Source organism: Cavia porcellus, unplaced genomic scaffold (assembly GCF_034190915.1).
Source record: "Cavia porcellus strain 051 isolate PalLab524CR breed Dunkin Hartley unplaced genomic scaffold, mCavPor4.1 scaffold_8, whole genome shotgun sequence".
NCBI classification, from domain to species: Eukaryota; Metazoa; Chordata; class Mammalia; order Rodentia; family Caviidae; genus Cavia; species Cavia porcellus.
In genome coordinates, this window is record NW_026947491.1 from 36,204,191 (window position 1) to 36,232,160 (window position 27,970).

The 27,970-nt window shown below is 33.5% G+C and overlaps 1 protein-coding gene across 2 annotated transcripts in view; it reads right to left on the minus strand.

The window, feature by feature from the left end:
- The window catches only part of Nell2 (neural EGFL like 2), a 360,145-nt gene that overhangs the window by 274,293 nt on the left and 57,882 nt on the right, over nt 1-27,970 (minus strand). For both annotated transcript variants that reach the window (XM_003476087.5, XM_063254597.1), the window contains exon 3: nt 15,478-15,628. In XM_003476087.5, coding sequence (XP_003476135.2) covers nt 15,478-15,628 — 151 coding nt within the window. The remainder of the gene's footprint in view (nt 1-15,477; nt 15,629-27,970) is intronic.

A 27,970-nucleotide genomic window follows, 5' to 3' on the forward strand; every position in this document is an offset into this window, starting at 1 on the left:
CAGATCACAAGGAAATATGTTCATTAAGAAATTATTAAGTTAATTGCTTATACACATAGGATATAAGACACTATGCACTTCATTTTATTCTAAAATATAGATTAATGTTTCTTTTTAATTTCTGAATTTGGTTAGTCAAGTCAAGCTTTTTAATTTTGTGAAAAAAATAAAATACAATTTGTCTTTTTTGGATTAGGTTCATTTATCAGTGGGTTTTAGGTCAACTATGCCTGAAATGAAAGGTAAGAATTTAGTAATTGCTTAAATCCAATCTAAGAATGAATTAAATATCATTGAAGGCGGAAGCAAAGTGTATGTAAAACCATACCAGTGCCTGCTAGGCATCTGCCTATGTTCAGCATTCTAAGAATCTGAGACAGGATTATAAATTCAAGCCCAGCCTGGCCAACTTAGTGAGGCCTTGTCTCAAAAAACAAAACAAAACAAAATTTCAAAGGGGTGAGGATGCAAATCAGTGTAAACATCTGTGTTTAATCCCCAGTACTACTAAAGGAAAAACTTTAGATTTCTAAGAGGCTTTACAAACCTACTAAGGTTTATGTGAAATTGCACTTTGTAGAACAAATAATGTATTTAGGAAGGAAATTATATTACCCAAATGGTAACTTTCTATCTTTTCCTTCATTTAAACAAATTATTTGTGAGGCTTTTAAGGAATGTACCCAATTGGAGTGACCAAGACCCTCAGTGTCCTATGATTTTATTTGTTTTCAAAGCATCTTAACAATTTGCTTTCCTAAGGTTCTAAAAATTAATAAAAATCCTTTAAGCCAATGAGACTTGGCCTGTGTAGGAATTTTCAGCAGCTATATAAGGAATATATTCTGAAACTGCAGGCAGACAATAAAAGAAAAGCACTGATGCATGTAAGATAACTGAAGTTCTAGGGAGACTGTGTTTGAAAGAGAGGAATTAGTCACCAGGGAGAGTGAGCTGTCAACACTGCAGCATCTGCTTTCTGACATGCTTCACAGCTCTTCATGTCTCGCCCACCATTCAGTATGAATAAGAGTCATAGAAGAAGGCAACAAGACTCACGGGCCACCCACTGAGATGACATTTTCCTCTTAGTAAGCAAATAACCTCAACTGCTCCCAACTGAAATGGAAATACAGCACCCCTAACTAGCCAAAATACACCTAAATTGTAGCTATTATGAAAACGCCAAGCTAGAGATATTAATTTCCAGCTTAATCATAAAGTTTTGATGAAGGAGCAATTACAAAAATTCAAAAAACAGAATAATTTATCCAATCATGCAGGCAATGATGGCTTTCTTGATATTGTAACAAACTCAGCAGGCCTTGGTGGTGCTGTTGAACTAAAGAAGTAAATTGTGAGAATGAAAAGTGCTGGGTAAAAATGTTTAGTGTAATAACAAAAAATAAAGCACAGAAAAATATATTACTGTCTTTAGAAGCAATGAGAAGCAATACAACTAACCCTATCATTAGAGTTCTTCAATATTGAAGAAAACAGAAAAGTCAAACCACTGGTCTAAAAAAAAGAGCAGAAAGAAAAGTTGTCAAGATAGTGCCTAGGAGACCAGATTGTGATGCCAGGTAGCTGGATTTAGGTGTAGATACTAGTGCTTACTGTAGTATCTTCTAGTGTTTACTGTACTCTAGAGAGACTGAATCTCTTTGTCTATCAAACAGGAATGAAAATGGGACCTTTCTCCAAGATTCTGATGAACATTTATGAGATTAATTTATGCCTGGTGTTCCCACCTGAGGTAGGCTCTTTATTCCTTTACAATGAAAACTAAATATTTTGATGCATTTAAGAAATAAGCAGATAATATAAAGACACCTGATACAAGAAGATATTCTGCACTTCTCAGTCATTCCAGCAGGTATCTGTTAGCCACCAATATGGCAAGCACCACAGCAGACACAGAAAACAGAGACAAAGAATCAAGTTCCTCAAAAACTTCCCGTCTCATCATTTTCTTTCTTTTCCTGAATAGACACTGCTAAGGTGACAATTTTCTCTATATGTAGGTTTCCCCTTTCCTACCTAGAATTCTTATATTTCTGAGAATTTTGTAATTTTAGGACCTCAGACATAATTTATATTGTTTTCATATTTTTAGTTCATATTATTCTATGAACTTGATTATAAGAAATAGAAAGTTTAAAAATAAGTACAATTTTTTAGTGTGATTGAACAAAACTCTTTCAAAGACCTTCAGTGCTATTAAGTAGATGTTAAAAAGATTGTGTCATATATTTACATCATTATATTACCAGCTAATAGAAAAAAAGTTCATTTTTTAAATGAAGAAACGATGCACTGAACCTATTAGAAATGTTTTAAAAAATGAGAATCTATTTTGCTTGCTTACCAATAGCAAAAGAAAATGAAAAAAAACTTAAACTATAATAGGAGACTCAGATCAGGATAAACTTAAAACCATCTCTGCAAAATTTGTGTCTAATATATCTTGTGTGTGCATTCTAATTTTGCTTTTATAAAAGTGTGTGATGTTTCAGTTCAATAAAATTAAGCAATACTGTGTATGAGACGCTACCAGGAGAAAGGAAGAAATGCTAAGCAAGTCATGTTTATGGGGAAAAGATGTTATTTTTCCTATATTTTATTCATTACACATGAAAAATTCCAATAAGACGTAGTAGTTAATTTTAACATGCCTTATTGAGGATTGCAGATATGCATTGAAAATAAAATATAAAAAGTCTTGAAATGATTTTATAGGAATTTATATTTATATAAATACATATTTCTCACATTTGATACTATCAGAAAATGAATAAGAATAATATTTCAATTTTTAATTTGATTGTTTTATTCATATCACTAAGAAACAATAGTAACCATTAGAGGTGGGAAAGGCCAATGGATGTTAAGTAGGTAAAGGTCTGCTGTATAAGAGGGTACTAAAATAAAATTGGACTATCTTTTCCATAAAATAAAATTAAAATAAAAGAAAAAATATAAAGGATTACCTGTCTGCTCAACAATGTGATCGGGTGAATAAGGGTAACAGCACCCACAGTGGACAGACTAACAGAGCGCACCTCCAGATTGGTATAGCGAGAAGAGTCGGTGTCATTTCTGAGTTTCCTGAGAAGAATGCATGACCCGAGTGACAAGCAGACATCATATGATTAAGGCTAAGGGTGGCACTGAAAGATGAAGGACCTATACTTCAAATGCCATAAGTACTCTAGAAACAGGAAAAGCCTGGAATTGCTTCAGACTGAAGGAGATAATGATAAATGACAATCAAAAGCAATGGATGTTGTTGAATAGAATCAAAGAAAATGATACTTTGTTCAGATAGTTGATAAGATCTGCATGAAGTTTGTAGACTGGATGATATAGAATACAATGTTGCTTTCTTGACTGGAAGGATAGATAGAGAAGGTTATGTGAATATATAGGACAGCATCCATGTTATGAAAAGCATGATAGGGAATACTTAAAGGTTATAAAGTTCTCATTAATTAAAGGGGCATGGAATGAGACATAGAGGATGATGGAAGAAATGAGATAAAAATATTCCCAACAGGAGAATCTGATAATATTATGACTTCTTTTTATCATTCTTGTAAGTTTTCAGTAGATTTGTAACTAAAAGAAACTTTAATAAAAATCAAACAGTCTAGGAAAGCTGTAGCATATATGCAGATATTTATGACTAACAGTGAGTTAATATCTTTATAATATATACAGGTCCTATGAATAAGTTAAAAAAATACACCCATATAAAAAATGGCAAAGAATATTTAGAAATGAATTATTAATTCAGAAACACCAACAACTTACTAATGAACATGCAAAAAGTATTCAAGTTCATTAATACACGAAGTTGTAAATTTTACAAATTACAATCATTTTTCAGATATATCAGCAAAATATTTAAACATAATGCTTAATTCTTAAAAGTGTATGTGTTCTAAATGTATGCGTATGTGGCTTAAAGTTTAAATGTGCAAGTATGTAGTTTAAAGCTTAAGTCTTTTGCAAAGTGGAGTGTTTTCTTAATAGTTTGCTCAAAACATTTCTTACTCTCCTTTTAGCGCTGTTGAGGGTACTTTACTGGTTACACTAAACTAATATTCAGTAATTCACATATCCTGTGGGCTACCTGGTATCCTCAAAAATATTCCATTTCATAATCAAATGTTTTGCAATACCTAGAATTTTAAATAAGTGAAGTTAAAGTATAAAAACTAGATGACAGCATCTCAATCATCTTTCAAAGTGCAGAAAAGATAAAAATCACTGAAAAGAGCGGGAAGAAATGAATGGCTTTTACTCCACCATTACGATACAAATTAATACACTATTTGAACCACAAAAATATAAGACTGTTCTTTAAAACCAATGAAATTCAACTATATACAACAAAGGAAATCAGATTTGTTAAGTAATGGGGATAACACACCCCATCATCAATAAACACAGCAAGATGATATTTCACTTAAGATTTTTATTAAAATGTTGGCTCCTAATCATAACTAAATGAAATAATAAAACAAATTTAAAATTAACTGAATTCTATTTCCTTGATAATAAATGATAGAAAGACCATTATAATTTTAATGAGCCTTTTGTAAAATTATTTTAAGTAACTGATCAAGGGCCTAGAGAAGATTTGAGAAGTTTAGTCTTCACACCAAAAGATTTAAAGGAAAAGTTTTAATGCCAAAGAATTAAATTCTAGTATATTACAACAATGGCTTAACATTATCCTAGAAAAGAATACTGTAATATCAGTGCATGCTAATGTACAGTGGATTAAAAGATTAAACTTGGACAGTATATTGAAAAGACTGTTGTTATATTGTGAGTTCAATCCAAAAACATTTTATCACAATGCCAAAAGAGAAAGCAATTTAAAACTATGTAACAAGTTATTTTTGATACAAAAATATTTTTTCTAGAAATATGATCTAAAAATCTTACGAAATTTTAAAATATAACAGAAAAACAAAGATCCTACCTTGCTAAAAGCACAACCTGTAACATTTGCAAAAATAAATTTAATAAAGTAGGTATATGCCTTAGCAGGAAAATGCAAGACAATATGAAAAAAACTAAGAAATAAACCATATCTCTCTATAAGACTGAATATCATAAAAATACATGTTAACCTGTATATGTAAAGCAATTTCAATATGAATCTCAACATGACTTTTATATAACTTAATGAATTGACTCTAAGATTTATATCAAAGAATGAAGTTTCAAACAGTAAAGTCTTAATGGCAATAACAAAGAGACTAGAACTATTAGATACCCAGTTTTTTAAAACTATAATAATTAGAGTGGTATGGTTTTTCTTCAGAAATCAACAAAAAAAGATGATTAGCAGCTGTATTATGTACATTATGTTATAAACTTCATGTACTATAAACACGTACTTAAAAAATTTAGTAGAGCAGAATCAAGGACCCAGAAACACAGCTCTTTGCAGTGATGGAAATTTGATTACAAATCTGTGAGACAAACAATGGGCTAGCAGATAAACAACACTAGCACCACTAGCTTAAACAGCCAAATAGGAGATAATCACACCTATATCTAAGTCCAAAACATCAATTTATTTTTATTTGGTAGGGATAAAGCACATTTAAATAAGCCATTCTTTGAATGCTGTATAGCAGATTAAAAGGAAATAAAATGTAGATGTACTATAATCACCATTCCAGATCCCCCAAGCAAAAAAATATTAGTAAAAGACTCCATCAGTATTTACTTGTATGCCTACTTTATAGAATTAATTGTAAAATGAAATACCATGCTGAAATATCTGCTCTTGTGTCCCATGACACAAATTCTTCAACAACCAAAGAAGAATGTTCAAAAGCATTTTTAAAATCTATTTCATTAGGATATGTTTGGAGTACATGAAGTTTACATTCACCTTAAGGAGTAGATAAATGAACTTAACATATCTAGATTGATTTTAGTCCCCTTCCCCTCCACACCCACATCCGCCTTTCTGTCTCTAGTATATTCTTTACCTATTTTATCAATATTATTATATTTGTTTTAGTTCATATTTGTGACATATGATGCTTACACTCATTGTGTGTATTTGGCACATGTATATATGCATCTTAAATCTTTTTATGCCCTCTTCTCCCACTTTCCACTTAGTCTCTTGGATCCCTTCCTATTTGCAAAAGATCTATATCCCCAATAAAGTTTTAATACTTAATTTGCTCTTTATTTGTATTTTACATTCCTCAACTGAGAGAAGCCAAAATCAATAGGATTTCACTTAACTTTGAATAATTACCCAAACTCATGGTAAACTTAGTTTTGTTGTATGTATGTTACCACAAATTTCTCAGACAGAATTTAAAACTTTATCTTAAATTTTCTAATGGGTTTTTCTTTCCTTTTTGAGGGGAAAAACATTCTTCTATGTTACTAACATAATCCCAGCTTTCAGGTACAGAAATTACTGATTTGGCTAGATATCAGTTAAGAAAATTTAGTACACATAAAAATAAAAACTTTAAAACAGTAAAAGATATAAACAATAAAGACTTAATATCCTTATTAAATGGAGTTCATTTAAATCAATGAGAAATAAAGAAAAATGAGTATATACAACTTATAAAGACATGAGTGGAAAATAAGCAAAAAAATTTTTGAATCACAAACAATAAAGTGTTAATTTTCACCTTTTGAATTGGAAATTTTTAAATTCATTGTTGAAGAAACAAGGTAAGTGAGAACTTTGCTAATGAGACTATGTAATGTATTAAAATTTTTAATAAAATCTGTAATCATGTATATAAATACCATGAAATTTAAAAACACAAACTTGACATCTATATTTACATCTTTATCTACAAATCTATCAAATACCCTAAAACCTAGAAATAAATAGCACATACAAAATAGCCATACTGGTTGATGACATTCAAGGTCCATTCTAAACCATCACTTTCCCGTTTTGATTGTTCAGTGCCCATAGCACACTGATTACTACAAACTTTAAATATCAGACATGAGCAAAATATGTTACATCTATATGTGGAGTTTTTGAATCTATGTTTTTAAAATATGTACATTAAAAAACTATAATATGAAAATAGTTTTTCATGTAAGTGTATTTCTGAAACAAAAATATACAAATTTATGAAACAACAAAGAACAAAAGAATTAATTTTTAATATACATGTAAAATTTCATTTCAGATGATAGTGAAAAAAGTAAAAAATTATTATCTACTTGAAAAAATGTGTACATCCTTTTACCTGTGCTAAAGTAAATCCTTCAGGATAGGAAAAATTACTTTAACCAAAGAAAGTATAAAAGGTAATTAACTGAAATATCAGCCAAGTAAAATAAACAAATGAGCTACATTCAGAATACAGAAACATTACTTAAAGAAAAAATGATGTTTACAGGAAAATTTTAATCCTTAATAAATGAGAATGGGAAATAAATCTCTAAAAGTTAAACATAAATCTCTAAAAAATTAAAAATAAATCTCTAAAAGTCAAAAATAGTGAAAGTGGAAATAATAAAATCACAAGTCCTAAATAAAGCAAAAAACTGAAATAACAACCTCAAATTTTCTATTCTCTGGCTGCCATCAAGAAAACAATTGAAAACAAATGTTGGTGAAGATGCAGAGAAAAAGGAATACTTCTCTGTTGGTGGGAGTGTAGACTGGTGCAGCTCCTATGGAAATTAATATGGTGATACCTCAAAAACTAGGATTGGAAGTTCCATTCAACCCCTCCTGGGTATTTTCCCAGAAAAATTGAAAAGGTATTGTCACAGTGATATATGTACACCTATGTTCATAGCAGCCCAGTTTGTGATAGCTAAATCTTGGAAACAACCAAAATGCCCATTGACCACAGAGTGGATGAAAAAAATGTAGCATTTTTATACAATGGAATATTATTCAACTATAAAAAAGGATAATCTTGGGGCCATTATAGGTAAATGGAGGCAACTTCAGAACATCCTCATTAGTGAAATAAACAAGACTCACATTAGTAAATAGCACATTGTCTCTCTAGTGTAAAAAATAATAATAACTGACAGAATAATAGGATCCAAAAAGTGTCATAGATAGTGTAAAAATGAAAGAAAGTGCTCTAAAGGATATAACGGTATGTATAGTGTATTAGATAAATGATCATATTACTAATTTTCTATTAGATCATTGAACAGAAGAGTTTACACTGTCAATGTTTGAGTTCCTAACCCCTTTTATGCTTTTATTTTGTAAGTTTAATAACTATTGTTAAGATGACAATATGTAGTATATCAACTAATGATTTTATGTTAATTTTTTTGAATTCTGTATTTACTTTTTTTATTTTTTTAATTTTCTTTTCTTTCTTTCTTTAAATGAAATAAAAATTCTTTTAAAAATTTCCATTCTCAAGTTAAATATTTAGAAAAATTTTAAATCCTTAGATATATTTGTTAAGGTCAAAAAAAGTAGCAGACTGATCATTCAAAGTCACATCGGCCAGTTATTTCTACTGAATAATTCTCCTTTACTATCATTTAAAAAGAATGATTATGGTAGCACAGAAATGAGAAGCATAAAAATATTCAAGCAGAAATACCAAGTTATTTTCCTCAAAACACAGGAGGTTATACCTCAGACCTCAGTTCATGCTTATACTATATATATATATATATATATATATATATATATATCCACTTTCCTAATAATAGGGAACGACATTAAAATACGCATTAGAGATACAATTTTGTTAGAGACAAATGATTACATAGGCACGCTGTATGAGAATAAATTCTAAGTAATTTTTAAAATTCTGTATATCTTGGAGTTTGGAACTTTAATTTATAAATCCTATTATCTTTAATGTTATTTATTAAACAAAGTGCAAACAAAAAGTAAAAAGTGCAGTAGCTTTTATAACAGTCTGTTAATTTCAGCCATAATAAGCAAAGCCATCTTTTACTTCAGAACCATTAAGGTAAGAAAATATTGCCAGCAAGTTTAATTTTTACTTACTAATGTCAAGAAAGAAAAATGGCTTAATACAAGGCAAACACTCATAAATATAAAGATATATTTTATCAACCTCATACATAACTACATTCTTACTTAACCAGAATGTATAATAATTAATATTCAGACCATAGAAAAATGTCATTTTTTAACTTTAAGTTTATTAATACACATGATGGTAAACTATGATAGTTTTATACTTATTGGTAAAGTTATTGATGCAAATTATTTCCATGTATGCTATTATGTGTCCAAAGCTGGGTGCATAATAGCATACATGGAATATGAAGGAAATTCTAATAATAATACCACAAGAACTAATTTATCTATCTAAATCCCAAGATTATTTGAAATAAAAGAGAAATGCTGTAAAATACACACCAGAGTCTAGATAACTACACCAAATCTGTACCAAGGGACAACAAAATATTTTTATGTATCCTGAACAAACTACCACTTTGGAAAACATGAAAAAAGGAAACAGACACCTTTAAAATTGAGTGGAAATTTCTCATTTATTTTTACTGATAAACACATTTTTGCTTTTATAATGAACTTTTACTTTTTTATATGTTTTCTTCTGTATAAGTAAATCAGTACCTTGAATTCATTCCCTATTTTATATTCCTTGCCTTTAGAAACATAGTACTGTAGTCAGAAAATCGCAATGATGACAAAAATCCTTTGATCATTCTGAGTGTCTTAGTTTTTGCAGATAAGTGCCCCACGTTATTGTCTGTTGTTTTTAGGTAATGATGAATACACATAGAAATGATGAAAAAACCAAAAGTCCTCTTACATCGTGCTCACTAAATTTTAAATAGCCTCTGTATAAAAACACCATTTAAACAACATCTCAGACTAGAAGTCAAAAAGTACACCAGGGCACAGCTGATTAGGTTCTCAGTAGCTTCATAATTATGTCACTTTGTTTGGCTGTGTTTCAGAGCCAAGGTTTGACTTGTCTTCTAATTCCTAGATGCTGTGATCATCTGCTCTCCTGCTTCTGTCTTGCTCTCAACTCACTTCAGATGCCCCAGAATCCAGAGCATATCCATTATTTTCAGCTGTCCAAATTGTGTGATTAGGCTTCCAGTTTAACCCAGTGGCTTAGATACTGCAGTGGAACTCATTACGGGTGGCATTATCCTCTAAAAACTTGACTTTCAGCTGTTTCAAGGCAATGGCTGTTAGTAAGTGAATTTCTCACACCAGAGCTAACGACATTTCAGGACAGATTAGGACCCTGTATCAATATAGCAGTAGGCACTTTTGAGGTACCTCTCACGATTTCTAGTGCTATCATGATGGCATTTCTTCTGAGCATCACTCATTTCATCCTTCAGCAAATATTTATTTAGCATCTAACCATGTATAATATCATAAGAGATGTAAATAAAATTTACAATTTTGAAGCACAATCCTTGATGATTAAATCCTTAAAATTAAAGAAATTGACATCCAATATGTAAAATTTTACATAATCAAGTTCACTCAAGAATAGAACTGAAAAGCTGTTAATGGTAGTTATCTTTAGATGCTAGGATTACTGGCAGCAGTATACTAATAAAATGTTTAATAATTGGTTCTGTGCTCACAAGAGAAATAAACCTAAGATATTGGTTAATTTATCCATTGGTATAAGGAATATAATATAAGGAAAATATGAAAACAAAGGATTACCAAAAAATATATTTTTAAAAGCTGTGCATTTTTGCCTTTGTTGGTTTCCATAATTTGCTGATTTTTGTATTAAAGTCTACTTTCAATCTACCAAGTTAATGTCAACCAGCTCATAAAGTTTTAACTGTTAAAGGCCAGGATGTCAGCTGGCTTTGGCACATCACTGATTAGATGAGCTCTACTTTCTCTTTTATATTTCTCTTTTCAAAATGTCTTCAATGATAATAATGGTCTCCCCTAGGAATAGACCCTGAATAGCAAGGAACAAGGATGGAAGGAGAGTTTTTTCTCTTCATAACCTTCTGTGCCTTCTAAAGTTTGAATCATGGGATATATTACTCATTCAAAAAATGAGTAGGGGGAGTACTTGGGATTGAACTCATGACCTTATGCTTGCCAGGCAGGTGCTTACATTGCTGAGCTAAATCCCTGTCCCCTAAAACTTTAAATTTTAAAATATTTCATTAAGTATTTGTTACCTTACTTAGTAATTGTGATTGAAAGAAGTAGGTGATGTTTTTCATATCTGAACATGCAATTACTATGTATGCATACAGATGAAACATTTAAATATAATAATATATCTTATATTAGAAGCCAAAAGGAATGACATGCATTTTATAAATGCATTGGGAACTAATGAAAGAAATGTAATGTAAACTAGAAATATCAGTAACATAATCACAGAAATAGGAGCAGAATTTTGAAATATGAGGAGGATTTGAACAAGCTGATAAAGAGAGGTGACAGTCCCACTCTTCTCCTTATTAGATTTGAGAACAGGTTTCATGAGAGCCAGGAACTCACTGCAATTCGTCTTGTGGAGAAAAGACTAGAGTCAAGAGCTGGAATAAGGAGGAGAGCGATAGCTCACATCACCTCTAGTAATAACGTTGATGTTTATTTAGTGTTTATTCTCTGCAGACACTTTGTAATCTCACTCACAGAGTCTAAATTCACACGTTCTTGCTCTTGAGCTTTCTACTGCAGGCAAGAACATGAGCTCAAAAGAAGACCCTGAGCACATCTTCATGCAACCTCTAATGAAAAATCAGAAAAATGATTATCCATTGGCAGGGCACGCAGAAGACCTCTAAGTATCATGAACTATTAAGAAAAAAAAAAAAAAAAAAAAAAACCTTACCAGTGGACCTGCGCTAATCACTGCCAGTTGAGGTGACTGAGTTACACAGAGAAAAGCCTTTTAGTGGAATACCAAGGTTTCATACACAAGAGACTACTGGCATACTGAGCAGGAAAACATGATTGCACAGGACTGCACCAAACATTACTGCAGTGAAGGTCTCTAAGAGATGCACTACTGTTTAAAAGTCTTTTGCACCTAGATGCATGCTATCTTGTCCCATAGATCTCTCTGTAAACCACTTTTTATGCTTTGGGATTAAAATATCCTCCAAAAGTCTCATATATTTAGTGGAGGGATTTTGGAAAGCAATTAGGTGAAAGGGAACTATCCTCATGAGTGGATTAATCCATTGAGTCCTAGGCTGGTAAAAGGTGAGGCATGTTTGGAGGGGTGGATCCACTAGTGGGCTGTATGTATTCTTGGCACTAGGACCCACTTTCTCTATCACCATGTATAGCGCAGCTTCCCTGAACCATGGCAATATGCGACTTCTGCCGTGTACCCACTCGACTACAAACTAAAACCCTGACACAAAGTATGAGCCAAATTATAATTCTCCTCTTGCAAAGTGTGGGTGTCAGGTATTTTATCTTGGCAATGGGAAACTGACTAATACAACACTTTATTTTTGTGTGAAACAGAGTAGAGAACAAACAAAAAAAAATTCCTGGAAATAATGAATCTTTTAAAGAGCTAAGTAAAGATAAACAGTAACAACAAGAAGCAAACATGGTTAGAGGTCAGCTGAGTGGCACAAGCGCCTGCTTGGCAAGCATGAGTTCTTGAGTTCAATCTCTGGTCCCTACCACCACCAAAAAAGAAACAAACAATATGAGTCATAATGCAGGGTCTATCAGGTGATAGGAGGCTCAGAGATACAATGGTAAAAACAGTAGACTCAAAAACAGATGAAGTGGATTTGGCCCCTGACTCTGTCACTAATTAGCTAGGTGTTGCAGTGAAAAAAATAGAAGAGAACCAGCCCAAAGATCTCCATAGGCATTGAGATGGCACAGTACCTAGGCTCAACAGGCTGGCTCTATTACCATGAAACCTGAGTTTAAGCCTCATCCCACTTAACTCGTGTAAATGCCTTTCCAACAATATAACACTTCTGAGTCTTGTTTTTCTCATCTGAGTCTTAATAAAAGAATGAGAGTGTTGACCTTGTGTGTCCATGGACCATCTGTAGATTTTTTTTTCTCTAATATTTTCAAGTGTGTATGTGGATTTGTAAATGAGGAACCTGAGGTACAAAAAAAGTGAAGCAATTTGCATAACATCACAAAGCCAATAAGTGGTAAAGCTATCACTAGAATACAGAGTCTACACTGTTAACCACTTCTGAATACTAATGATAAAATAAACTAATGCAGCACTGTGCCTGACACATGGCAAGTCTTTAACGGGATTGTTAGCTTACTCAGAAAGTGAAACTAAATTCTTTTTTTATGTAATGGAAATATGTATTATATCTCAATGTGGTATTTGTTCAGCCAAATTTTATTAAATTTATGGAAGCTACAAAGGTAAGGAGAATAAGTAAAATAAATTATAGACATAACTAGAAAGTGTGAGAACGAAGCACAAAGATCTATGCATAATTGTATTCACCTCACTGTAGTATTATTCCTTAAATACAAAAATTGAGTTAAAAATAAGGAACTGATCAAACAACACATGGTAAATTTACACCCATAGACAAAATGATTGTATTAAAATATAACAGAATTTCATTGGTTTCTTTTTGGTTATGAGGTTTATATAAGTTTTTCTATTTCATTACACTTGTCATTTAACAAATTTTGTATAATGAAAACATACTGCCATAATTTTGAAATTATTTTAATTAAAGTGAGAGGATACAAAGCCTTACATATAACAGTAATAAATCTACTGCATAGTAAGACTAAGAAAGGATGTTCCTGAGAGCAAATCATTTGATGAAGTTAGGTAGTACTTCACCTGTCTATATCTTTACAAAGCTAAAAATGCTAAGAAAATTTTCAAACTATTTTAGTAAATATAGTTGGAAAGTAGATGCCAATTATAAGAGGTCTGTGCTGGTCAGACATGTATACAGTTACTCTGTTCTTCTGGGGACCAACAGAATACTGACCATCTGGAACCCAAATAAATGAGGGCAACAAACAAATGAAGTCTGACCAGCAAGCCTCAAAAAGAGCAGGTGGAGTTACTACAGAAACAAAATGGGTAAAAACAAAAAGAAGCAGCAGTAGCCATCACACGTGAAAATAATGTCATCTTGTAAAAGCTGAGTGAGTTCCTTGTCTGCACAAAAAGACAATGAAAGAAAATTACAGGGAGGAAAAATCTAGTGTGCAAAATAAAGAGATTTTCTTAGTAAGCAAAGATAATCAGCAATAAATCCAGTTGCTCTGCAACAGAAACAATCTTGGTTTATTATATGTGACTCGTGTTACCTAAGAACACAACTAACATGAACAGAGGCCCAATGCTGCCCCTGGTCTCAATTACCTAAAGAGGAGCTCTATCCCTTAACAGAGGAAAGCCCAGTAATCCTTTGGAAGTCGAACTTCATTCCCTTCCTCACTCTGCCTCAGTTTTGAGCCACTCAGCAGGATGACACCCTTCCTTCAAACACAGGCCAGGAAGTGCAAAGAATGGAAGCTAAGTGATGGGCCGGGGAAAATGGGACCCCAAGGCCCAGAAAGCAAGGCAAACAGGACCTTCATCCTTCAGACTTGCTATAGTTTGCTCTTCTTATACATTTGCTTGTGTTTGCCTTTAGACATTAGCAATGATTTGCAAGGCCCAGTCTATATCACATTTTAAGAACAAATACGAAGGTTTCTACTCACACTTGACCAGGATCATTAAAGCTGTAATACATGTACAACATATTAGATATAAAAATTCTTTATGCTTCTTCACAACAACCTATTAAGTAGATACTATTATTATCTCAATTTAGAAAGTCACAGAGGCTATATTACTTGCCCAGGGTCCACAAATACAACTGTGGTTATTTCAGCAGGAAAGAACCACTTTAAGGTGCATGGTATTGTTTAGTTGCAATCATATATATGAATGGATTCTTCCTTTCTCCACCCTCCTTCTCACCCTTACAGTCAACAGCTTTCTTAATGATGTTTCTACATATGAGGGAAGGTGGAAGATACTAGAAAGCAATTTTATTCAACACATATCCAGAAATATAGCTGTAACTGCTACAGTCTGTAAGGTAGAAAAGAAGTTATCTGTCTGTGGTTAAAATTATAAGACTATTAAACTCTAAACCCAACAATTTCACAAAGGAAGAGAACACAGTACTTTTCTGGGCACTGATTCAAATTAAAAAGCAGTAAGTTTAGCCTTAACACTGACAAAGATACCTTTTAAGGAATATAGAAATTAACAAATTTATTTCAGGAATGGTGACTTGAATGAGCTCATAGCAGCCTAAAAAGTGATAGAGTTTCCTCTATTTTTATGCAGATCTCAATAATTTGTCTGTGATGTTACACAACACAGCAAACCACTCTGCTTAAAATCCACACTAAATATATCATAGCTTCCTTTGCTTACTTCTCTTTTATATATTCATTTAACAATGCAGTGAAAACACAGGAAACCCCAGCAGTGCACTTACCTATGATCCAAGTGGTGAATAGAAAGAATAACTCCTGAATTTAAGTGCATCTGTTTCAAGGTCACCAACACAGTAAATTCATGTTTGTTTTTCAGCTTCTGGAAAAACTTTTCAGCTGTATCAGTGGATGCCTTTATGCTTCTGGGAGTATCTAAAAAAATACATAAATATTTGTTTAGAACAGATTAGAGTTTGTCTTTATAAAGTATATTTTAAATATAACATCTTTGAGAGACCCAAAATATAAATTAAAGAGCAAAATAAAAACTAGATGATAGGAAACAGGGAGACATCTTTTGATAATTGGAAGGGGACCAACAGAGGGAGGGACTGAGGAGGGAAAGGGACAATTAAGACGTGGTATGTACATGTAACAACCCCCCATGAAGAGTGTAATATTGTGCACACAAACATATACCAATAAAAATCCAACATCTATCAATAAATTTTATCAAAGAACTGATAAATATCAAAGTTTAGACTCGATAAAAACTCAAAGATATATATATATAATATTAAAATATACCACTTATATCACAGGCCAGCGGAATGACTGGTACTAAGGGAGCCTTATTTCAAGAGACTTTTTCAAAATGTCAGCTTATTTGAAGAAGTGCACTTCCAGTTTTCTCTTGACATATTTCTATACGTCAGAAACTGTTATGGATTAAGAAGTGGCGATCAACTTAACGCCTACATCAGCATGGATTACATCAGCATGGCACTGAGGGAAGATGCTCCCCCTGAGGAAAGTTGCCAGCATAAATAGGTGGAGTAGGAGAAGCAGGGTGTTGAGGCATTACTGCGTTACTGCATTGAGGCATCGTGGACTCTCCTACGAGTTGCTGTTTGAGCCGTTAGATTCTCCTGGAGAAGCTTTGGTCCTCACATCGAGCATTGCTTCCTGGCTCCAAGAGGAGAAGATGTGTGCTGCTTGGTCTCCAGGATAAACTCATAGCACTAGCTTCCTGGCATGTACCTGACTGTGCTTGTCATCAGAGGAGCTCGGGACCTCTGTGTCGCTGAGGATGGCTGTGGTGCTTTTCAGGACAGCCTTAGTCTTGTTGTGAGTGTGATTTTGCGGCTCCAGCATAGAACCCTCATCCCACCAGCACAGCTCCTTCACCCCACTGGCATAGACTTTCTGGCTTCCACCACTGACCTTTGGGCCTTTCCAGCACAGATCAGTAAAAGAGACTGGCGTGAGTCCTCCTTGTGGGCTCTGGACCTCCAGTTGGACTCATGGGAGGCATTGTCATGAGCTCTAAGTTTTCATCTGGACTCATGTGGGACATTGCTGTGGGATTTAGGCCCTTGACTATTTTTATGTTTTTGTTGTTGCAGAGAGATTTCCTGCATTTTCTTGTGTTAACTCCTGGTGACCATTATAAAAATAATATTATAAACTCCATGCCCTGATTCTAATTGTTCTCTGCATAACCCCTAACTACAACAGAAACTATAGTCATATCACTATCAATAATGAGCAGAAAGATGAACTTCCCACAATAGGGCTTAAAGGACCACTATAACCATTTAGCGTTTTCACACTTCCTGACAGAAAAGTAAATTTAAATCTCTGTGTCACTCTCCACATTGATGTCTTTAGCATAATACTTGGTATAGGTTAAAAAAAATCAGTTGAAATTAGTCAATTTCAACCTTCTATAAAGTAGATGAAACTTTTTGTTCGTTTGTTTTTTGGTACTGGGGATCAAACTCACAACCTAGCACTTGAGAGGCAGAGGCTTACAGCACTGAGCTAAACCCCAGCTGGATGAAGCACTACGATCAAATTACTTCACCATATGTTTTTTTAAAGAAATGCATAGTCCTTAATTCCCAATCCCTTCTTTCCAGGCTGAGAGAAAGTCTAACCAAGGAAAGTTTGCCTAGGCAATGAGAAATTTTACTCTGTGCTTTCATATCATTTATTCTTCCAATGCAACCTAAGAAGTCAGAGATCTCAGAAGATATGGAAGAAACAGGGATAGAAATAGAGTAGGTGGGTAAGAAAATCCTGTCATTCGAACAACTCATTAATTTTAAGCACAAGGTTTTCTTATTCATAGCATGTCCAAAAAGTTAATAGGAATGAACAATGAGGCTTGTGTACTGATTAAAAAAATTATCCTCTAATTTTCCACACATCAGACTAGATAAGCAGTTTTCAATAGTTTTCCTTTCTTGTTCAGGACTGTCCTGTGCATTACAGAACAGTCAGCATTCTGTCCCCTACCACACCAAAGAATGCTAGTGGCACCCAATCTTCAGGCATTGTAAAAGCCCAAAGTATTCCCACACATTTCCAAACACTCTGGCAATCCATGTAGCAAAAATCCAGCAGAGAATCACAGCCTTATTGAAAGTATGGCTATACAATTCATCCAAATTCTCCACTTTTCAATGCCCACAAATGTACAAAACAAAAATGTAATCACCCTATCTGTGTTCATTACCATGGATACAAAGGTATGAAGAAGCCAGTATCAGCAATGAACTCACGCCCACAGTTTTTGTTCAAACTTTTAGGAAAAAGAAACTTTCGTGTAGCATAAAGAAACATCCAAATATTACCTCCATATTTACAAGTTAAAGGTGTAACAATAATCTACAAATCCTACTATGGTTAACATAATAGCTTCTCCTCAGTTTCCACCAGATATAAAATAGCTATGGAGAAGATTCCACACAATTCCCCCTAGCTTCAAAACTTCCTACTTCCTCAAGAAAGCATACAAAATGTAATTCTCTGAGAATGATTGCATCTAGTGTGAGCTTTAATCCACTAATTTATACAGAATCTTCTTCATTACTTGGTTTTAATTTGGTAGATAAAAGCAAATGAAATTAAATTATAAATATGTATTAGGGTTCTCTTCTTTTCAGGCAGGTACAACTTGAGCAGCATCCTTTGCCTGGCCAAGCAGGATGACACATGAGGATGCAAATCAGAGAAGCAAAGAAGGACCACACTGAATATATAAATGATGGTCAGACCCACAGAGAGACCAGAAGTTGTGGTAAGGATGGCTTGAGTGGTTGGTCTATTCACAAGAGAAAAAGAATTTAGAAATGTGTGTCAGCTCTCTTACAAGGTAGAACTTTAGAAAGCAAAAGATTTTAGGTAATTTTATTGCTTGATATGCATAGAAGAACCTGCATTAAATCTCCATATTATTCTCTATTGCTTTTGAAGTCAGATTTGTGAAGTTAATGTATATTTTTGTTATTGTTGTTTTTCAATTTGATTTTATTTTTTAGATTAAATATCACATAAAGGTTAGCCTTAAAATTGAAGAAGGGTTTAAGAGGCTAGTTTCTAATGAGTATCATGAAGAAAATTGTAAATCACTATGGTAGAAAACACAATGAATAAAACTATAAGTAAAGGAAAATCATTTAAAAAACAGAACAACCTGTATTTGGGATAATTTTCTCTGGTGGTCATATGGAAGATTATCTGAAGAAAAGGAAGGAAAACAGGAAAAGTCTTGAGAAGTTTGGCAATTCAGATCATCTGCATTTATATTATATTTCACATATTGTAAGCATCATTTTGACAGTCCTAAACTACCATTGCTCAATCAAACTGCTAGTTTTCACTTTGACTGGAATCAGTGATAGAGAGCACTGCTTGTCAGGCTGTCCCTGAGGGAAGGGCCAGGTAAACACCAAGGAGCCTAATGATCTTCATGGAGCTGCTTAGGGAACCTGCAGAATACAACTGTCCTGCATCCCATCAGGATGCTAAGTGAGGTCCTCCCCTCCCTCCACTCAGTTTCAACGTGCAGTTTATTCATTCAAATAAGGACATAGCTCAAGGCAGGACCACTTAGTGCATTCAACCTCCCTTCCCAGGTCTTTATCTTGCTGCTTTGCTGTGTCATTTATGGGAACAGAATGACATACAGAAAGAAGATCTACAGCATGAACATGGTTACTAGAAGACCTGTTTAACACAGACTGCAGTGATAAGAAAGATACTACTCTTTCTTTCAATTCTAATTAATCAAGTTCATTGCACAAATATTTAAAACCTGAGGATTTCCTGGGCTTCCCACTTGTATTAGAATGAGAGAGAGGGTGGCAGACCAACAAAAGGAAGGAAACTTGACCTGAGTCCTCATACTTCAGGATGGTCTCCTCACTTGGCGCTCAAGGCCAGGGACCCAAAGACATAGGTAAAGATCTAGAGCCTCTCTAGATTGGTGATGGCAAACCTGAAAGCCCTTTCAGAGCTTTCAAGGATACAAACACCGGCATGTGTGCCAGAGGTTCACCACCACTGCAGAGACAGTACCCAAGCAGTACAAGTCATGATCACATTATAATTCTCAGTCCTCCACACATATAACATTTTTGCCACCAACTCTTACTTTTCCCTAATAATATTTAAATCTGTTTCTCTCCTTACAAAGATTTTTTCAACTAGTCATCATGCCTGAGTCCAGCAAGGATTTCATGTGGGCCTGAGAACTCTGAGAGGCAGTGAAACAGATGGGAGCAGTGAGTTTCAGGAGATAATTAGAAAATAGAACCTAAAGTACTTGGTTACTGATAAACCACATGCAAAAAGGTAAAAGAAGTGGAGACAAATGAATTCAGTCAAATCCAAAGTTTATGGTTTGAGGGACTGAGTGAAAGTAAATGCAGTTAGAGCATGATGGTTTCCATACGGTTCCAGAAATAGTAATGTTAAATTGTTATGAGACAGGCACATGGAAGTGCCCAGTATGAAGCTAGCACTTCAGAATCTTATCTTACAAGAAATCAAAGTTGGCAATATAGATTTAGAAGTCATCAAAATATGGTATCTAAAGTCATTTCTTTAGTAATCATAGGAACAAGAGAAGGATAAAAGGATAAACCAAAGAAACATTAAACTAGGGGCACAGCAGGGACTGAAACTATAACCTGCACACACACACACACACACACACACACACACACACACACACACACACACACACAATGATGTACATGTGATATTATACAACATTTTTAAAAAATTGTCACATTTTCCCCTTTGAATTCACATTACATTTTGCTCTCATGAAGCTCTGAAATACTACTACTTCATTTTTCAGTGAGTTAAATAAAAAAGATAAGAGATAATCCCATGTTCACCCAAAGACACCCAGCAAGTTCTCAGTAGAATGACAGTGTATTTCACTGCTTCCTAATCACTGTGAGCTTTATGCAGGGTAAACTACCAGTCATGAACTGATTCCAGTGAGAGATTCATAAAAAAGCAACTATACAAGATAAGAATTTTAGTTCCTTAAATAACTAACAATAGTGATTCTGAGAAAGGTCATTTTACTCATTTGTGTTTCCCAATTTGTGAAATTAACATTTCCGCCTTCTCCTTTCATCTTGATCATTATATAATGTTTCAAGGGACATCTGAGTTCCCTGATTATTACTGCAATATTCAATTCTGGGGCTGGCCAGAAAATTAAGTTAAAAAACATAAAAGAATAAATTTGCTTCATTTTTATTACCATTAATATGGTCAGACTAAATTAATTCAGATATATTAAGCAACTATCAACGAAGCCCCATTAACAATCAAATATAAAAATAAAATATAGTGTTAAAAAACAGACTTTCAACTCAGAAGAACAAGTCTTCAAAAATTAAAGTTTGTTAGTTGCTCCTGTCACATAGCTGGCTATTAGGCTCTTAATACTTATCACTGTTAATCTGACAATCAGTAGACTTTAGAGTCATATAACAACTTTATCGTGATTTTATGAGTTTAGGTTTTCTCATTCTAAGTATCCCAAAATGAGACACAAAATATCAATTACTAATCAAGTTATTCTTAATATACACAATCCTGCCCACCACTCTCTGTTTCTTAGACAATTATCAGTGATCGTTCTTTTATGGACAAAGACTAACATAAACTGAATTTCTCTTCAAAGCAGGGCAAAGACCATTAGAATGGCTTCTTCAGGGGGAAAACAGGCTAATAAGGAGAGCTTTGGAAAGCAAACACCAAGTTCTACAGAAACCTTATCAACATGCCCATACTGCATTGGGTCTTTTTAAATGGAGAATACTTGAATTTAAACCTAAAATTTATTCAATGCTATTTTTATTTTATGCAGAGCCTGAAAAAATCACCTGAAAAAATAGCCAGTGGTGTTTTAAAGTGATTATTAATAAATAATGAAGCAACTCGGAAGCAATAATATCAAAATACTCAGTTTTACTATGAACAACCATTGTTAAATTCCTATTATCTTGTTTTGAAAGCCTATATTGCTATTGCTTTGGGGTTTTTATTGTTTTTCTTGTCTCTTTCATTTCTTGCTTTTCTTGTCTGGTTTTTGTTTGTTTGTTTTTTCTTTCCCCTCTTTAAAATAAAAGAAAAAAACAAAATATTCAGTTTTAGTCATGGGACCACTAGGATGGAGTTATGGCTTCATATGTAGATATAGTAACAATTTCTATGGATTTGAACAATGTGCTATCTATTCCCCATATACATAGTTAAGCAGAGAGAAAGAGAAGGACAGAAAAATGGAGAAAGAGAAAGAAGGACCAGTGGAAAAGAGACAGACTTGTTTCTAAAATAAACTAACAATGTACTTTGTATAATTTTACCTATGGGTGTTTACTGAAACTAAGGTCAGATTAGAATTTTCTTTCTTTGGTCAAATAAGAGTGCATATTTTTAAGGAGCATAAAATGATGTTTTGATAGTGAAATATATATATATATATAATCATATATATATTGGCAAATATACATCTATATAGTGAAATGATTACCACAATTAAACAAATATCATATCAGAGCTTCCATTTTTAAATACATGTTGAGAAAATTTAATATCTACTCTAATCAAATTTCAAGTATAAAATACACTAATAGTAACTATACATATCATGCTATAGTTTAGACCTCCAGAACTCATCCATCCCATATGAGTGAAACTTTTTACCTTTGGTCCCTATCTTCCCATTTTTTGCATTATCTAGGCAATGAATGACCATTTTACTCTGTTTTGATAAATTTATTTTTTTAATTATACGTGTAAAATCATACAGAATTTTGAACCAGGACAATGCTTGGACCAGAAAGGAGAAATCACACCTAGCAAGTATCCACATAAAGATCAATAGTCTGCTTAAAGTCCAATCTTGTGGCCTACATCTATAGGAGACCAAAAAACTGATTGCTTCTCCCATCTAATGCAAGCAAGGACACACTTTGGCTCGGACAGTTACCACAATCTGGGATGAGTAGAAAGAGTGGCCTTTGGTACAGGGATGGCAATTTACAAACCCACAGGCCCCAAAGATAAGCAGAGACAATTGTCACTGGCTGAATTCCAAGACTGCAGATCCCTCCACCAAAAGCAACTCATTCAGAACCTCAGAACTGTTCCACACATTTTAAAAATATGATTTCTTTCTTTATGATAATATTTTAATATAATTATGATTTCTTTCTTTCATTGGCTTTTTGTGGATTTGGAATTTTTTCCCTTTTTGCATTTTTTCTCTCATCTCTTTTTATCTTTTCTCTTAAGTATTTTCCTATCTTCCACTTATCTGTCTTGTATTACTGTAGTTTTGTCTCTTTCTTTTTTCTTCTCTTTCTTAATTTTTATCTTTAACCATTTTCTAATACTATTAATTTACTTTTACTTTTAAAAAATTGAAAGGGAAACAAAATCATTGCTGGAAGCAAACATTATCCTGATACTTAAACCAGAGAATGATCCAACCAGAAAAGACCTATCTCCCTAATAAACATAGATGCAAAAATCCTAAATAAGATGCTCACAAACAGAATGCAGAAAATCATCAAGAAGACTGTACACCATGACCAAGAAGGATTCATCCCAGGGATGCTGGAATGGCTCAACATCCACAAATCAATAAATGTAATATACCATACCAACAAAGCCGAAGGCAAAAATCATAACCATCTCAATATATGATTAACAAACATTTGACAAAGTCCAACATCCATTCATTATTTTTAAAAAATACATAAAGTTGGAATAGATGGTCTTTACCTCAGTTTTGTTCTTATTGTTGAAAGCTATTCTATTGTTAGTTTCTATTTAGTAGATATTTACTGTAGGTCAATATTTGATTTGTCTAAAGGTACATCATACTGAAAAAAATATTTGATTTGTCTTAGTGTTTATACTATAGTTATAAATCTCTTTTCCATGGTTAAGGCAGTACAGTAATGCTTCTTAGGGTTTGTCAATATTCAGTTTGCCTTTGACATTGTCATCATTGCTGAATTTATTACTATAACTAAGGTGACATAGTTGTTCTATTAATTGCTTTTGTTCGGATGCCTATATTTAGACGTTTTTCCTGTCATTAACAATACTCGGACCCAAATCCAAAGAACTAGTTACTGAACCCAGTATGTTGTAACCTTCCCTATAAAATAAACAGAGGTTGCTGGATCCTGGGACAGAAGCAAAGGCTAATAGTTATCCACATCTAGATGGCATCACTGAAAAGTACCCATTAAAAAGTCTCCATACTAGCAACAAAGCTTTGCACTTTAATCAACCCACAAGCCCCAGCACAAACAAGCTAGCAAACTAACAAGAATAAAACATGAGAAAACAAGGTAAAAATGCCTGCAAAATATCCATTTAATATTGAAGAGGAGGAAATACCACATAGTTTCTCTTATGTGAGAAACCCAAAATATAAAAATCAAAATAAAAGATGATAGGAAGTAAGGAGATAGATCTTCAAATGGGAAATGAATCAAGAGACATCAGGAGGGAATGGGGAGAGAGAAGAAAATAAAAAAATAATTAAGATGTGTTATGTACATGCACCAACTCCCTACCAGGAATGTAAACATTAGATACAGCAACATGTACTAATAAAAACTTACAAAATAAAAGAGATGATTATGACTAATAATAATGATAAAAATGATGATGATGATGTCCTCCACAATATTAATAAACTGTATTCCCCTGTTGATCCTGGTTCAGTGCCTGGAAATAGAAGTCTTAACACCTTGAACATACATAGCATATTTAGGAATCAAGAATTTGCTGGACTTGTATTTAACACAATCCAAAATATTTTATAACATTAAACTCACATTGAATGCCTAAAATTTGTCAGTTAGAATCCTGACTCAGTATCTTAATACATAAGGAAAACTAGATTTGTGAACTATAATAAATTATAGAACATAAGTTTGCTTTGACTAAAGCCATAAAAAAATCTGAAATAATTGAAATATTTAAATTTCTTTTAAAAAACATTTGAAGTTTCACTGTTACTATTCTTAAGAGTACATGAAAAGACTGAAGTGCTTTTTCATAGACTGACACCAGCACGTAAATATGAAATGATGTTTAAATTAACAAATAATATGTTAATATTAAAGTTTATAACTTTATAATTAGATTAATCTTTGTATTTTCAAATTATGCTACATATATTATCCAGCTATATCTGGAATATATATATAGTTACTGTTTATGTAGTGTTTCTCTAGTAAGATAGTAACAGTAATTTTTAACATAAAAAATAAATCAAAGGTCATTCCTTTGTTTTCTTTGAGATCTGATCAAGTATTTACAAAGTCACTAAGGAAAAAAATGTCTTTATATAAAGGTCGTTATCTTCCTACCCACACATATACAACTGTTTTGACTTGATTATGGTAGAAAATTGTGTAAAATATAAGAAAGAAAATGTAAAATGATCTAAGTAAAACTTCTATTATATATTATTAACATTTTATTGATACCTACTAATTAATAAGAATAATGAATAGAGATATCTATGAAAAATTTTCATGTGCATAGAATGTAAAGGTTATAAATAGTGCAACCTCAGACTGCACAAGCCAATTCTAGCAAAATCTTTGCTGAGTAGTCAAAGAGATACTACATGGTGCTCCATCAATTATGCAAGGGTGAAATGCTGAAATGCACAATTTCATCTTCATACTAATAGGCCAATTTGACCTGAGACATCAATTCTTGGAGTTTGTTCTGCTTTTATCCTGCTTTAATTATAATGATCAAATTACTTCCGAATAACCAGACACCAAAATACCAGGTATCATTTAATTAACCTATAAAAATTAAGCTTCTTTTTTGTTATTACTATTTTCACTATAAGAATAAAAACAACATTTTAAAGTACAAAGGACATGGAGCACACTGTAATCAACGTCTCAGTCCAGAGTTCCAGACATTAGCCTTCACATCAATTTTTGCCCTTGTTTCTCCAGGATCTGTATCTTCCGTTGGTTTTTCAACCAGTTATGATCATAATGGCAGAAAATCAGAAGTGAGATTTAGAATTAATAGTTGTTGTTCAGAGATTCAGTAAAAAGGAATGCTTGGAATTTGTGCATATTATAAAATAAATCACTTCCACATTCCACTGTCTTGGTCCAGTTTACAAAGGTGAATTTCTGTTTCAGCATCTCAGCATGCAACCCTGTACACCTGGCTACATGGACAACGTTGTGATGTTCTGTCAAGATTTTACCAAATCTCTCTTTTGTCCCTTAGGAATACACAAATCCTGCTAAAAAGTGTCAGAATGCCAAATATATCAAATGATGCATTTTGAACTTTCAGCTCAAAGAATTCTGAGCTTGACCCATGCACCAGACTTGACAACACCAACCCCCACTCATCCTCATACCCTACCCTGAGCCTCATCTAGCACCTTCTTGAAGTTTTGTCTGCCAATGTAAGTTTTCCTAAACTAAACTCACTATTTATATGCTGATACTACCTTTGCAAAAACACACAAGCTTTGCTATTATCTAAACTGGACTTCACCTTATTAAAAACTACATACTTCACAGTGCTGATGTATTCATTATAGGAGCCTCCTATCTGAGGCCACAATGCTTGGGTCTATCCCATTACAAGGCAATATTTCTCACTAAGCATCTAAGAGTTTTCCCTAGTTATCTATTCACTTTAATATGTGATTAGTATATACACTCCAAAATGACATGTAGAGAATTCTTCAGTGAAGACCAGGAATACTTCAATACCACAAAATGCTTATCTCACTGTGATAGAATGCGAGTTGTCTCCCAATAGCAGTAATTCCCTTATTTTAGTAATGAAACTATATAGGCATATTTTTTATCATCTAAAAGCTACACTCTCTAGTATTTTTTGCAGCTAAAGTGGCCAAGTATCTTTAATACTACGCCATTAGGATGTGAGCAAAAGTAACAATGCTACAATTCAGAATGTATGACTAAAAAAGGAATGGATGATCCTCCACTCTTCCTTTCCTTTACAGATACGGTGGGAATAAAACAACTTCTTCCATAAGAACCAGGTGTCATGAAGTAAAATACAGAGGGAAACATGGGTTTTACAATAATCTCAAGTATCAGAGCTGCCCATCAGTCCTGAAAGGCCTGCCTACCTCTAAACTATTATGTGAAAGAAAAATAAACTTCTTTCTTATTTGAGTATTGTATTCCAGATGTCTTTCTTACAAGCATTTATTCTATTCCTTAAGTAATACATCTTCTCGAGTTTTCTGTAACTCACTCTAGTGTTCCTCTGGAGTATCACCCTTTACAATACAGATCATCAAACATTTTCTATCTACAGAATAATGTCAGAAAGTAAATATTTTAGGTATTTCAAGTTTCACAAATCTCTTTTCCATATCTTTTTTCTTTTTTACCAAAAAGAACCAAATTTAGCTCTAGATGAAATTCCTAAGAATCCAGTGGTGTGTGGCATGTAGAGATCCCAAGACAAAAGGTAAGTTGTTGCCTCTGGCTCCCCCTACAACCAAAAAAGAGGCACAACGCCTAGTGTGCCTACTATTGGATTTGAGTGGCAACACATTCCTCATTTAGGTGCTTTACTCTAGTTCATTTATGGAGTGAATTGGAAAACTGATGGTTTTGAGTGGGGCCCAGAACAAGGCAAGGCTCTGCAACAGATCTAGGCTGCTGTGCAGGCTTCTCTTGTCACTGGGCCATATAATCCAGCAGATCCAATGGACTAGTGCCCACATGGGTTCAAACCTCATTTTTCATACCAAATTCTGTCATGGTTACTTTTCTCATTGCTTAAACAAAATATCTGACACCCAAAGTGAAAGGAGACTGGGCTCATAGTTTGTAGAGGTTTCAGTCCATAATCAGCAGACTCCAAGGCAAAGTGGCACGGCAGAAGAGCATCACAGGGAAGAAATAGTCGATGGCAGGCAAAAGACACAAAAGCAGCAATTTCGTGAACAATAAGCAGCAACTCTTTTTCTGTTCCTTATATCTTATCCAGACTACACATCTTTAGGGTGGGTAGAACTCACACCATGTGGGGTAGCCTTGCATCACCCCTTGAATCACTCCCAGCATCACATCCTTGATCTCAGCATCACATACCCTACTTCAGTCAGCCAGCTCCAAAAATCCCCACCTAAGACCACATGAAGCTTTGAGGTGACATCTGGATATAAGCCATAACATTCTGCCT